The sequence below is a fragment of the Chiloscyllium plagiosum genome, unplaced genomic scaffold (genome assembly GCF_037043375.1).
Source record: "Chiloscyllium plagiosum isolate Xiang-an unplaced genomic scaffold, Cpla_swu_hap1 HiC_scaffold_27, whole genome shotgun sequence".
NCBI lineage: Eukaryota > Metazoa > Chordata > Chondrichthyes > Orectolobiformes > Hemiscylliidae > Chiloscyllium > Chiloscyllium plagiosum.
The window spans coordinates 48,127,986-48,140,770 of record NW_028270165.1 but is presented as its reverse complement, the minus strand read 5'-3'; the positions used below and the strand labels follow the sequence as shown (position 1 = coordinate 48,140,770).

Here is a 12,785-nt window from a genome sequence, read left to right as displayed (position 1 = left end):
TAGAAAGGGTGAAGATATTGCTTTGCTCCCACGATTTCTCCATGATGTGGGAATCCTTGTCTCTCTCCAGCTTTAACAATTGGTTGAAAGACCACTCATGTATGGAACGTGTTCCATCTATTGCTGCTGCGAATGGGGTGTTGCTATTTCAGGCTGTGTACCCGCTTAAAGCTCTTCCCACAGTCAGTTCATTGGAACACTCTCACTCAGGTATGCATACCTCAGTCTCACTGATGTTTGAAACCTTGTGAAGCAGACAGGACAGGAGAGAAATAAAAAAAATCTACTAGATTCAAAGGCCGATGATATTCCCGTACCAATGAATTGATTGTCTCTATCAGATCTTGTTTTGAGATTTCTGGCTGTAAATCCTCCCTTTCTCGTATCCTGTAAAAGGAGATTACAGAAGACATTGCTGTCTACCCAGTATAGAAATTCAAAACAGACAATTCTGGTTTCTGTGGAACATTCTTTCTTTTCTCCTTCCCTCAAAAATGTGAATCGTAATGCTACAGTCTCCCTCCATTCTTACTCTACTGTGGCTATTATCACCCTCGCTCCCGTTCTAAAAATGCTGAAAAATGTTGACTGACAGATCCTGTGGAACCCTAGGTCTGAATATCATACATAAGTTGAAGCAATTTATCCATATCTCCCCTGTCAAGGTCCCACAGGATGTTTATAAGCCCTTTGGCCAAAATAATCCATTCACCCCATCGAATCTGCTCCACCTTTTATTACCATAATGATTAATATTATAATCCAAAAATCCACATTCATGCCTTATTATTGATTCCCCATTGATTAAAATTCTGCCCAACATCTGCCTTGACTATACTTAGTGATAGAACTTCAATAGCCCTGTCATTCATTACCCTCTGAGAGAAGATATCCACCTCATCTCCATCATAAATATGCAAACACTTTAGAGGCTATTCCTTCTGGTCTGAAACTCTCCCACAAATGAACACTACCTTTTTGGCAACTAACCTTTCAGGCCCACTAAAATTCTGATATTTATTCATTCAGATCTCCTCTCATTCTTCCAAACTCGAACGAATGCTCAGCTAAGCTACGCAACATTGCAAAATTAGCAAACACGTCAATTCCCGGGATTAATTTTGTGAACGCTCTCTCACCAGCTTCCAATGTTTCTGTCATCTCCTCTACTTCGAGGGACCAGAGTGCAAAACACGCAAGTTACAGCATAATAAAAGAATGATAAATAATAGACATTTTTCTAGCAGAAATTCGAAAATGTGCAAAAATAGTCAGACGGAAAAGCGTCCAATCATGTAGTGGTAAGGAGCCTGATGGCTTGGGAGAAGAAACTGTTGCCGAGTCTGGTCGTGATAGATTGAATTGGGAGGTGGGTGTGAGGATCTAAAGTTGGAATTTAGGCAACAAAATATGTACATTTTTATTTCAACAAAATGGCTTCTCGATTTAAAAGAATACTACAAAATGGCCTGTGAACCATACTGCTGAACATACTGCTGATTCGCAGAATTAACTTGCAGTTCAAAGATAAGAGGACAATAGAATTTTCATAAGATGAATACTGACACATTATTTGACCATTTGAACTAATACATGGCATGACAATTTATGTAAATTAGATATCCTTCTTAAAGAAAATATCATTGGATTAACTGGCTGTAAATCGTGTCACCTTATTATATGTGATTGGTCTTTCTAGTAATTAAGACTATTATTTCTTAAAAACCATATAAATAATGTGCAATTTTCAAATGTAATTGCGCAACTTCATCACGGAACACAGAAGCTTCAATCTCTGTGTTGCTGGATAGAATTGCGTTAAGATACCTTAATTCAATAAACTAATGAACCTTGCTTTTCGAATACACCGCATTTGTCGATTCCTTTGACCGATCTCGAACCAAGAGGCCCCTCTTGAGGAGACGCAGATCTTCATTTTGGTGCCCTGGCACGTTTCGGCTCGGACAGATTGTGAACAGCAGTGTACGAGTTAAATGTCCTTCACTATTGAGTGTTGAGGAATCCGGCCTGCCAGACGTGATTGTTTTTCGAACGTTTGGTTTTCCTGTCAGTCAAGTGGTGTCTGACGTGACCAGTCCAGCCCGAAAGGATCGGTCTTAGCAATGGATGAGTCTGGGGGACTTGTTAAATGTTTAAAAAGGGGGGAGAGATTAATTGAAGTTGAGGGTGCTTTGGTACTTACGGACAGTGGTCTTCGAAAATTGCTGAACTCTGAGGGGAGGGTTGAAATCTGAATTCCCAAGCTTTGTTAATTTTTGATTTTTAAAAAAAAAAATTCTTTCTCCCGAGCTTCGTTGCTTTCAGAAATAAAACAAAATCAATCTCCAGAGATTGGTTATTTTCTGGTGTTATCTTTTTAATAGAAAAAATTCGATCGCTTAAAATTCATTTATTTTCGGTTCGGGTTGCGTTAACTTTGTTAGTTTTCGTTTTAAAAAAAACTCCGATTGCCTAAACTTCGTTTATTTTCGGGTTCGTTTCATTTGAACTTCGTTATTTTTCGGGTTGTAGCTTCGTTTATTTTGGGGTCGCGACATTTAAACGTCGTTACTTTTCGGTTTAAAGAAACTCCGATTACCTTCGTTTATTTTCGGGTTCGCGTCGTTAAACTTCATTACTTTTCGGGTTTTAAAAAAACTCCGATTGCCTTGATTTAGAGATGCCGCTGTTGGACTGGGGTGTACAAAGTTAAAAATCACACAACACCAGGTTGTAGTCCAACAGGTTTAATTGGAAGCACACTAGCTTTCGGAGCGACGCTCCTTCATCAGGTGATAGTGGAGGGCTCGATCGTAACACAGAATTTATAGCAAAAATTTGCAGTGTGATGTAACTGAAATTATACATTGAAAAATTGATTGTCTGTTAAGCCTTTCATCTGTCAGAATACAGTGATAGTTTCACTTCTTTCATGTGTAAATCACAAAACCCTTTTTTTAGAAGTTGCATTCTCGGGTTAGCTGTTAACAGTGGTGATAGCTGGACAATATTTTGAAGGAGTTAGCCCCCTGTGTTCTCTGTCTATGACCTGATGTTTAGATTGATTCTAATCTAAAAAGTGATATAACAGAGTTTTACATAAATTCATGCAGTTTTTGAGCTCAGAGTTCTACATGAATGTATGCAGTTTTTGAGCAAAGTGCAATGTACTCTGCAAGTACAGATTCACCACACAAAATATATGTGTGCATGTGGGTCTTTGTCTGTGTGTGTCTGTCTGGGTTGGGAGTTGTGAGTGTGAGAATGTGTGTGTATGTGTGTGTGTGCGTGTCGTGAGTGCAGAGTGTCTTAAGTCTGTGAGGAGGTGCATGTGAGAGTGTGGGAGTGTGTGTGTCTATATGGGTGTGTGTGGGCATCTGTGTGCGCGTCTGTGTGTACCTGTGTCCGTGTGTGTTTGTGTAGGAATATATGTGTGTGTGTGTGTAGTGCAATGGTGATCACCTGCAATGTGACATGAACCCAATGTCCCGGTTGAAGCCCTCCCTATGGGTACCGAACTTAGCAATCAGCCTCTGCTCGGCCACTTTCCTCTGCTGCCTTTCTCGAAGTCCACCTTGGAGGATGGTCACCCGAAGGTCCGAGGCTGAATGTCCTGGACCACTGAAGTGTTCCCCAACTGGGAGGGAACCCTCCTGTCTGTTGATTGTTGTGCGGTGCCCATTCATCCGTTGTCGTAGCCTTTGCTCAGTTTCCCCAATGTACCATGCCTCCGGGCATCCTTGACTGCAACGTATAAGATAGACAACATTTGCTGAGTCACATGAGTACCTGCCATGCACAAGGTGGGAGGTGTTCCAACGCATAATAGTGGTATTTATGTCCACAATCTGACACGTCTTGCAGCGTCCACCGTGACAGGGTTGCATGGAGTTGTCCTGAGAGCCGGGCAGTTTGCTACGAATAATGATCTGTTTGAGGTTTAGCAGTTGTTTAAAGGCAAGTAGTGGAGGTGTGGGGAAGATCTTGGTGAGGTGCTCATCCTCATTGATAATGTGTTGCAGGTCACGAAGAACATGGCGTAATTTTTCAGCCCCTGGGAAGTACAGAACAACGAAGGGTACCCTGTCAGTTGCAGCATGTGTCTGTCTCCTGAGGAGGTCATTACGGTTCCTTGCTGTGCCACAGACTCTACTACCCTGGGGAAAAGACTTTAAGTACTCACCCTATCCATGCCCAGGGTAAATATTCTCAGCCTATTCAGCCTCTCCATGTAGCTGAAACCCTCAAAATCTGGCAACAGCCTTGTCAATCTTTCGAAGTATCACACATATTTCCTACAGCAGGGAGACCAGAACTGAACACAGTATTCCCCAACTTATCCTCCCAACTCCTGTACTCTCTGCTCTGACCAATAAAGGCCAGCATACCAAACGCCTTCTTCACTATCCTGCCTACCTGCAACTCCAATTTCAAGGAACTATGAACCTGCAGTCCAAGGTCTCTTTGCTCTACAACACTCGCCTTAACTGTCAGTCCTGGCTGGATTCACTTCTCCTTATCAACAGCTCAAGGCCAGGAGCCGGAACATTTGAGGTCCTTTTCATGTATGGAGTTGTTTTTCTTATTCCTTGACTGTTGATATGGTAGTATACTGGCCTTGTAAGTCTGCTGTTAGGTCGGTTTAACTTTACATTTTTTTTCTGCCTGTCTGCAAAGTCAGGCCCTTACTTCTTTGTTTCCCTGTGCTTTTATAGATTTCACAATAAATGTTAATTTTCCATTACACCAGCTGGGTACCTTTTAAATGCTGTAATTGTACCAGCCGCCACCACTTCCTCTGGCAACTCATTCCTTACAAGCACCATCCTCTGAAGATAGGAGTTGCCCCTTAGGTTCATTTTAAATCTCACCCTCACCCTGAAACTATGACCCATCCAGGAAAAAGATCTTGTCTATTTACCCTATCCATGTCCCTCCTGATTTTATAAAAGTTTGTAGGGTCACCTCTCAGCCTCTGGCGCTCGAGAGAAAACGGCCCCAGCCTGTTCAGCTCAAACCCTGACAACATCCCTGTCAATCTTTTCCGAACACTTTCAAGTTTCACAACATCCTTCCTCTAGCAGAGAGACCAGAACTGCATACAATATTCCAAAAGTGGCCTAACCAATGTCTGGTGCAGCTACAACATAAATTCAACTCCTATAATCAGAGGATTGGGAAAGTTTTCAAAACCCACAAAAGACAACTGGGAAAGAACGGAGGGGCAAACCGAACTTTTGCGGGTCAGCATGGCCATCAGGGCGGGGGGATGGGAATGAGGGAAGGAAGCTGAATGTGCTGGAGAACAGAGGATGCAAAACCGGCGTGAAGCTGCAATGAGGAATATTGCATGTGATGTACTTGCACCTATGGCAGTTACTTGTGGGAATCAGCTGCATTTTAAAAATAAAAACAGAAAACCTAGCTACCCCTGACACAAAACTACGTGGAAGCCATTTTGTCACGAAGCAATGTTTGCAGTAAAATGTAGCCTGTTAACATAATGCTGTCTGAGCCCTGGCTAAGGAATTCTGTTTTGATAGCCTGACCTTGCAGCTGCAGGCTGTCTCTGCTCCTCGGGCCATTAGACTGTGCTGCTTCATAGAATCATGGATTGGTTCTCTCTGTCCCTTATCGGTAATTCGAGCCTAGCTGAACCTGCAGCATAAGATAACATTCAGATTTGTAGACATTAAGAAACGTAGGTCTGGACAACGTATGTGAAACCTACGACTGCCCCTCAGTTGCGTAATTAATGGAGATTGTGCTTGTGATTTACCATAAAACTTGTAACATTCTGTATTACATTAGAATACGTTTGACTCCCCATGGCAATGAATAAAGCTAGTTAATTGCTCAAGGTCTCCTCTCCTGACTGCTTTAAACGATTTGACACACGCGTTACTTTGCCCCAACAGTACTAATACATCGAAGGGAGAGAGAATTCCTCAAGTAGGGCACTCTCAGAATCTGGGACAGCCCTATTTCTGGTTTACTTCCGAATGAACAAACATTAAGCATTTATTTATTTCTGATTTTGTTTCATTTTTCTTGTTTGATTCCCTGCTGTGACTACACTCTGTGTCTGGATGGGTGACAGGCTGAGATTGTAGGTTTGCTTTCGATTGACTGAATGTTTACTTGTTCTGGAAGCTGTAAAAGAGGCGTGAAAGCTTCTGCAGAAGTCCAGCAAAGCTGAGGACAGACCGACATCTTACTCTGTGGGAACAGCGAGTTCAGAGGACAGAGAAATCAGGCCCTGAAACCCGAGCTGACACCAGACTACCGTGTGCTCAGTGCTTTGATGAGCAGTGCCAACCCTCTGCCTTTACCTCGCTTCCCATCTGACTCCCCCCTCAATATTCAGCATCCAATCCTTGCCTTCTTGAAGCCAAGTCTCTGTAAGGAGTCTCAGACCATAATTATTCACTTCCAATGTGTGCATTTAATTCATTCACTTTTGTTACAATACGGCACACATTCAGACACACCATGTATCGTTTCAGTTTTTGTGACATTAGTATCCAGTTTCGATTGTTGGTCCATTGGTGACGCTGTTGCTTGGTGACGGTGAGGCTCCCCGGCCCCGCCCATCCCCCCGTGCAGACGTCACGCGGGGGCGAAGGCGGTTGGGAGGAGAAGTCGCTCGAGCGAGGAAGCGGCAGGAGGGCGGCCGTTAGGAAAATGGCGCCGTGCGGCCCGGGGCAGACACCTGTCACTAACCTTGTACTTGTGCTTTTTACCGTCACTGATTTTTTCACCCTTGCGGACTAATCTAATTTATAGATTAAGGTGTAGGTTGTGGTGGATTGGCCTTACTAAATTACCCATAGTGCCCCGGGATGGGCAGGTTGTGGTGGATTGGCCTTACTAAATTACCCATAGTTCCCCGGGATGGGCAGGTTATGGTGGATAATTTAGCATGACCAATCCATAGTGCCCTGGGATGTGCAGTTTAGGGTGGATGACCATGGGAAATACAGGGTAAAAACAAGGACTGCAGATGCTGGAAACCAGATTCTTGATTAGAGTGGTGCTGGAAAAGCAGAGCAGTGCAGGCAGCATCCAAGGAGCAGGAAAATGGACGTTTCAGGCAAATGCCCTTCATCAGGAATAGAGGCAGAGTGCCTGCAGGGTGGAGAGACAATTGAGAGGAGGGTGGGGGGTGGGGAGAAAGTAGCATAGAGTACAAGGTGAATGGGGGTGGGGATGGAGGGGATAGGTCAGGGAGGATGTGGGGGGAAGGTAGCAAAGAGTATGATGGGTGAATGGGGGTGGGGATGAAGGTGATAGGTCAGAGAGAAGGGTGGAGTGCATAGGTGGAAAGGAAGATAGGCAGGTAGGACAAGTCATGGGGACAGTGCTGAGCTGGAAGTTTGGAGCTGGGGTGAGGTGGGGGAAGGGGAAATACAGAGTGAGGGGATGGATATGGGTGGGACACTCTTCAGAGGGCCAGTGTGGAATAGATAGGCTGAATGGCCTGTTTCCACATTGTTGGGATTCTATTGACTCTCCCCAAAAAGGAGCATTTTATCGGCATCTATCTTATCAAGCCCTTTTCAGAATTCTATTGGTTTCAATAAGATCACCTCCAGTTCATAGAGGTATACAGCACAGAAACAGACCCTTCGGTCCAACGTGTCCATGCCGACCAGGATTCCCAAACTAAACCAGTCCCACTTGCCTGCATTTGGCCCATATTCCTCTAAACGTTTCTATTCATGTACCCATCTGAAAGTTGTAACTGTAATGTTGTAAATGTTGTAATGTCGTTTAAATGTTGTAACTGTACCTGCATCTCCCACTTCCTCAGCAAGTTCATTCCACACACAAACCACCCTCTGTCAAAACAGTGCCCCTCCGGTTCCTTTTAAATCTCTCTCCTCTCACCTTGAAAGAATATGCCCCCTAGTTTTGAGCTCCCCTGCACGAAGGGAGAGCCCTTTGCTATTCACCAAACTTCACTCCTCATGATTTTATAAATCTCGATGAGGTCACCCCTCAACCTCCTTGTGCTCAGTGAAAGATGTCCCGCCCTCTCCTTATAACTCAAACCTTCCAGTCCTGGCAACGTCCTAGTAAATCTTTACCGAACCCTCTCTAATAGTCTTCTTCGTATTACAGGGCCACCCGAACTGTACCCAGTACTCTAAACCACCCTGTCTACCAGTGATACAACTTTCAAAGAACTACGTACCTAAACCCCACCTCCCCATATCTCGGGTTTGGAGAGATACGGGCCGGGTGCTGGCAGGTGGGACTAGATTGGGTTGGGATATCTGGTCGGCGTGGATAGGTTGGACCGAAGGGTCTGTTTCCATGCTGTATATCTCTATGACTCTATGTCTCTCTCTTTTACAACATGACCCATGGTCCTACAATTAACTGTACACATCCTGCCCTTTCTTGTTTTAGTAAAACGTAAAGCACACATACTCCCACACTCTCACAGACTTATACTCCAACACACTTTCACTTTACTAAGCATGCACACACTCTTACACGCACACTCACGCACAAACTCACATGCACACAATCACAGCAATCTAGGTTTGTTCAATATATCCTATCAGTTGCATGACACGGTGATCTTTTGCTATAAAATGTAATGTCTTTGATCCTGCTTCACAGCTATCCAAGGAAGGAGCAGCACTCCAAAAGCTGGTGCTTTCAAATAAACCTGGTGTTGTGTGAGTTTTTAAATTTTATCCACCCCAGTCCAAAACTGGCACCTCCACATCGAGTGAACACAGCCCAAACGTCCCAGTGCTGCCAGGAAACTTTACAATGCTGATGAAATGACGCAATACCTGCACTCCTGAAAAATTTACAATTTCTAACGATACTAGCTACTCATTCACTGCTCGATCTGAAACACAACATTGGAAACTCAGTAAGTTCAGGTAACCTTTATTGCAATCCAGCTTTGTTACAGCTTCAAATCCCCCCAGCAAAAAAGGCAGAGAAAATGTAGCTACTTTTCAAACAGCTCAAGACCGAAGTACGCACACATCCCCCCACAACTACACTTTCCTTACTATTGGTCACCACCAAGTTGTCCCTTTGTAATTGGATCCTTGGTACAGCCTTAACCTGTGGGAAGTATTGCCTCACTCAGTAATTTCAACCCGTATCCTGTATTCCAAGTAAGTTGGATGGGCAGTGTCGAGTCAACCACACTGCTGTGGGTCTGGAGTCACATGTAGGCCAGCCTGGGTAAAGAATGCAGCTGGAACAACTGAGTGAATCCTTTCCCACAACAGCAGTTTCCTCCCCTAAAAAGGATGTGAGTGAATCAGATGGGGGTTTTCTCCACCCACCCCCACCCCAGCAAAAAATGGTTTCATCGTTAGATTCTGAACTCCAGTTTCTGACCAAATTCCAATTCCGCCATCTGCCGCGGTCGGATTCAAACCCAGCAGCCCCGAAACTGGTTTGACAGTCCAGTCGATAATGTCACTCGGCCGTCGCCGCTTCAGTACGTCCACAGTTGGGAGGAGCAGGTGAACGGCCTCTCCCTGGTGTGGAGACACTGGTGGGTCAGCAGCTTAAATCGAGCAGGTGAACCCCGTCCTGCACTCGGGGCCCCTGAAGGGCCTCTTCCCCCTAGTGGAGCCGCGAGTGCCTCTGCAGGTGGCTCACCTGACTGAACCCCTCCCCACACTCTGAGCAGCTGAAAGGCCTCTCCCCTGTGTGGATCCGCCGGTGGGTCAGCAGGGTGGAGGCCTGGGTAAAGGTCTTCCCGCACTCGGGGCAGCTGAAGGGCCTCTCCCCCGTGTGGATCCTCCGGTGCCTCAGCAGGGCAGAGGCCTGGGTAAAGGCCTTCCTGCACTGGGGGCAGCTGAACGGCCTCTCCCCCGTGTGGACCCGCCGGTGCGTCAGTAGGTTGGAGGAATTGCTGAAGGCCTTCCCGCACTCGGAGCAGCTGAAGGGCCTCTCCCCCGTGTGGACCCGCTGGTGGGTCAGCAGGTTGGAGGAATTACTGAAGGCCTTCTTGCACTCGGGGCAGCTGAAGGGCCTCTCCCCGGTGTGGACTCGCCGGTGGGTCAGCAGGGCTGAGGAATCACGAAAAGCCTTCCCGCACAGAGGGCAGATGAAGGGCCTCTCCCCCGTGTGGATCCGCCGGTGGGTCAGCAGGGCTGAGGAATCACGAAAAGCCTTCCCGCACAGAGGGCAGATGAAGGGCCTCTCCCCCGTGTGAATCCGCCGGTGTATCTGAAGGTTGGAGGAATTGCTGAAGGCCTTCCCGCAGTCGGGGCAGTTGAAGGGCCTCTCCCCCGTGTGGATCCGCCGGTGGGTCAGCAGGGCTGAGGAATCACGAAAAGCCTTCCCGCACAGAGGGCAGATGAAGGGCCTCTCCCCCGTGTGAATCCGCCGGTGTATCTGAAGGTTGGAGGAATTGCTGAAGGCCTTCCCGCAGTCGGGGCAGTTGAAGGGCCTCTCCCCTGTGTGGATCCGCCGGTGGGTCAGCAGGGCGGAGGAATCACGAAAAGCCTTCCCACAATCGGGGCAGATGAAGGGCCTCTCACCCGTGTGGACTCGCTGGTGGGTCAGCAGGTTGGAGGAATCGCTGAAGCCTTTCCCGCAGACATAGCAGAAGAACGGCTTCTCCCGGGTGTGGCTGCGCCGATGAGTCTCCAGGACAGACGGGACATGGAAACCTTTTCCACAGTCGCCACACTTCCACGGTTTCTCTACGAGGCAGGATTCCTTGGGTTTCTCCATGGCCAACGCTTCAGCCACACACAAACGCGTGTGGAGCCCCTCCCCACCGTGAATTTCTTTTTCCAGGCCGTATAACTGCTTCAGGCTCCACACTCAGTGAACTGCAACAGTAGGGTCTCTCATCCAGTCCCACTGATGCTGAAAACGTACTCAAATCGGAACCAAAAAGCTTTGCTCCTTCTCACAGAATCATAGTTGGAAAATTGTTGTCGTCCCGATGGAGTCAGTGACTGTCAGACATTGATGTCAAAGTGAGGATTGCAGACAATGGAGAGCCCTTCATCTGTTGATTTTGAAACTTCTGTCTTCAGATCGTCCAATACTCTGTTAAAAAGAGATTACAAAAGTCATCATTGTCAGTGCAGGGTAGAAATTCAGAACAAGGAATTCTACTTTCTGTGGAATATTCTTTTGTTATTCCACAAAATTGAAAGCACCATCCCACTCTCTCTCTCCCCGTCTGTTCTCACTCCGCTCTAACTAATTCCCCTGAAGATGCTGATTCAGGATCTTACAGGGGCAGAAAAGCAAAAATGTCAAGACTAACGTCAAGATAAATCCACCTGAAAGTGAATATCTTTCACAACACTGGGATACTGCTGAGAGCGAGCAGGTCTGTCCCTCAGGTCCCTATTAAATCATTCCCCTCTCAGCTCAAATTTAGATTTAGATTAGATTACAGTGTGGAAACAGGCCCTTCGGCCCAACAAGTCCACACCGACCTGCCAAAGCGAAACCCACCCATACCCCTACATTTACCCCTTACCTAACACTACAGGCAATTTAGCATGGCCAATTCACCTGACCTGCACATCTTTGGACTGTGGGAGGAAACCGGAGCACCCGGAGGAAACCCACGCAGACACGGGGAGAACGTGCAAACTCCACACAGTCAGTCGCCTGAGGCGGGAATTGAACCCGGGTCTCTGTCGCTGTGAGGCAGCAGTGCTAACCACTGTGCCACCATGCCGCCCACAAATATATGCCCTCTAGTTCTGGACTCCCAAACCCAGGGGAAAAGACCTTGGATATTCACCCAATCCATGCCCCTTATGAACATCCATCAGAAAATAGACAATAGGTACAGGAGTAGGCCATTCTGCCCTTCGAGCCAGCACCATCATGGCTGATCATCCGCAATCAGTATCCTGTTCCTGCCTTATCCCCATAACCTTGGATTCCACTATCCTTAAGAGCTCTATCCAACTCTTTCTTGAAAGTATCCAGAGACTTGGCCTCCACAGCCTTCTGGGGCAGAGCATTCCATACACCCACCACTCTCTGGGTGAAGAAGTTTCTCTTCAACTCCGTTCTAAGTGGCCTACCCCTTGTTTTTAAACTGTGTCCTCTGGTTCAGGACTCACCCATCAGTGGAAACATGCTTCCTGCCTTCAGAGTGTCCAATCCTTTAATAATCTTGTACATCTCAATCAGATCCCCTCTCAGCCTTCCAAACTCAAGCGTACGCAAGCCCAGTCGCTCCAATCTTTCAGCGTAAGATAGTCCCGCCATTCTGGGAATTGACCTCGTGAACCTATGCTGCATTCCCTCAATAGCCAGAATGTCTTTCCTCAAATTTGGAGACCAAAACTGCGCACAATATTCCAGGTGCAGTCTCACCAGGGCCCTGTACAGCTGCAGAAGGACCTCTTTGTTTCTATACTCAATTCCTCTTGTTATGAAGGCCAGCATGCTATTAGCTTACTTCACTGCCTGCTGTACCTGCATGCTTACTTTCATTGACTGATTGTTTTAAAAAATTCTCAAGGTCAGGTTCGTAGGAGAGTAGTCTGACACAGAACAAACGACCAAGAGGCGAGTCTGCTAGAATATGGGCATTTTATTCCCCGCAGCGTCGCCAGAACGGGTCTGGCTTATACTCACTCTACATGTTACCAAAACTGGGAGCCGTCAGTTCTCGTAGAGCGGTTGCCAACAACCCACGCTCGGCGGTTAAACGTAACCCCGGAGCAGACTCACCGAACTGGAGATTTTTCCGGCTGATATACTCTTTTCCAGATATAAACATTCATGTGAACAGCAGAAAAACACATTCCATT

At 46.6% G+C, this 12,785-nt stretch overlaps 1 protein-coding gene across 1 annotated transcript in view; it reads right to left on the bottom strand.

The window, feature by feature from the left end:
• LOC148143931 (uncharacterized) overlaps positions 1–10,725 on the bottom strand; it is a 138,339-nt gene extending 127,614 nt beyond the window's left edge. The window contains 1 exon segment of the mRNA XM_087975284.1: positions 9,580–10,725. Coding sequence (XP_087831410.1) covers positions 9,580–10,725 — 1,146 coding nt within the window.
• Positions 10,726–12,785: the final 2,060 nt, after the last annotated feature.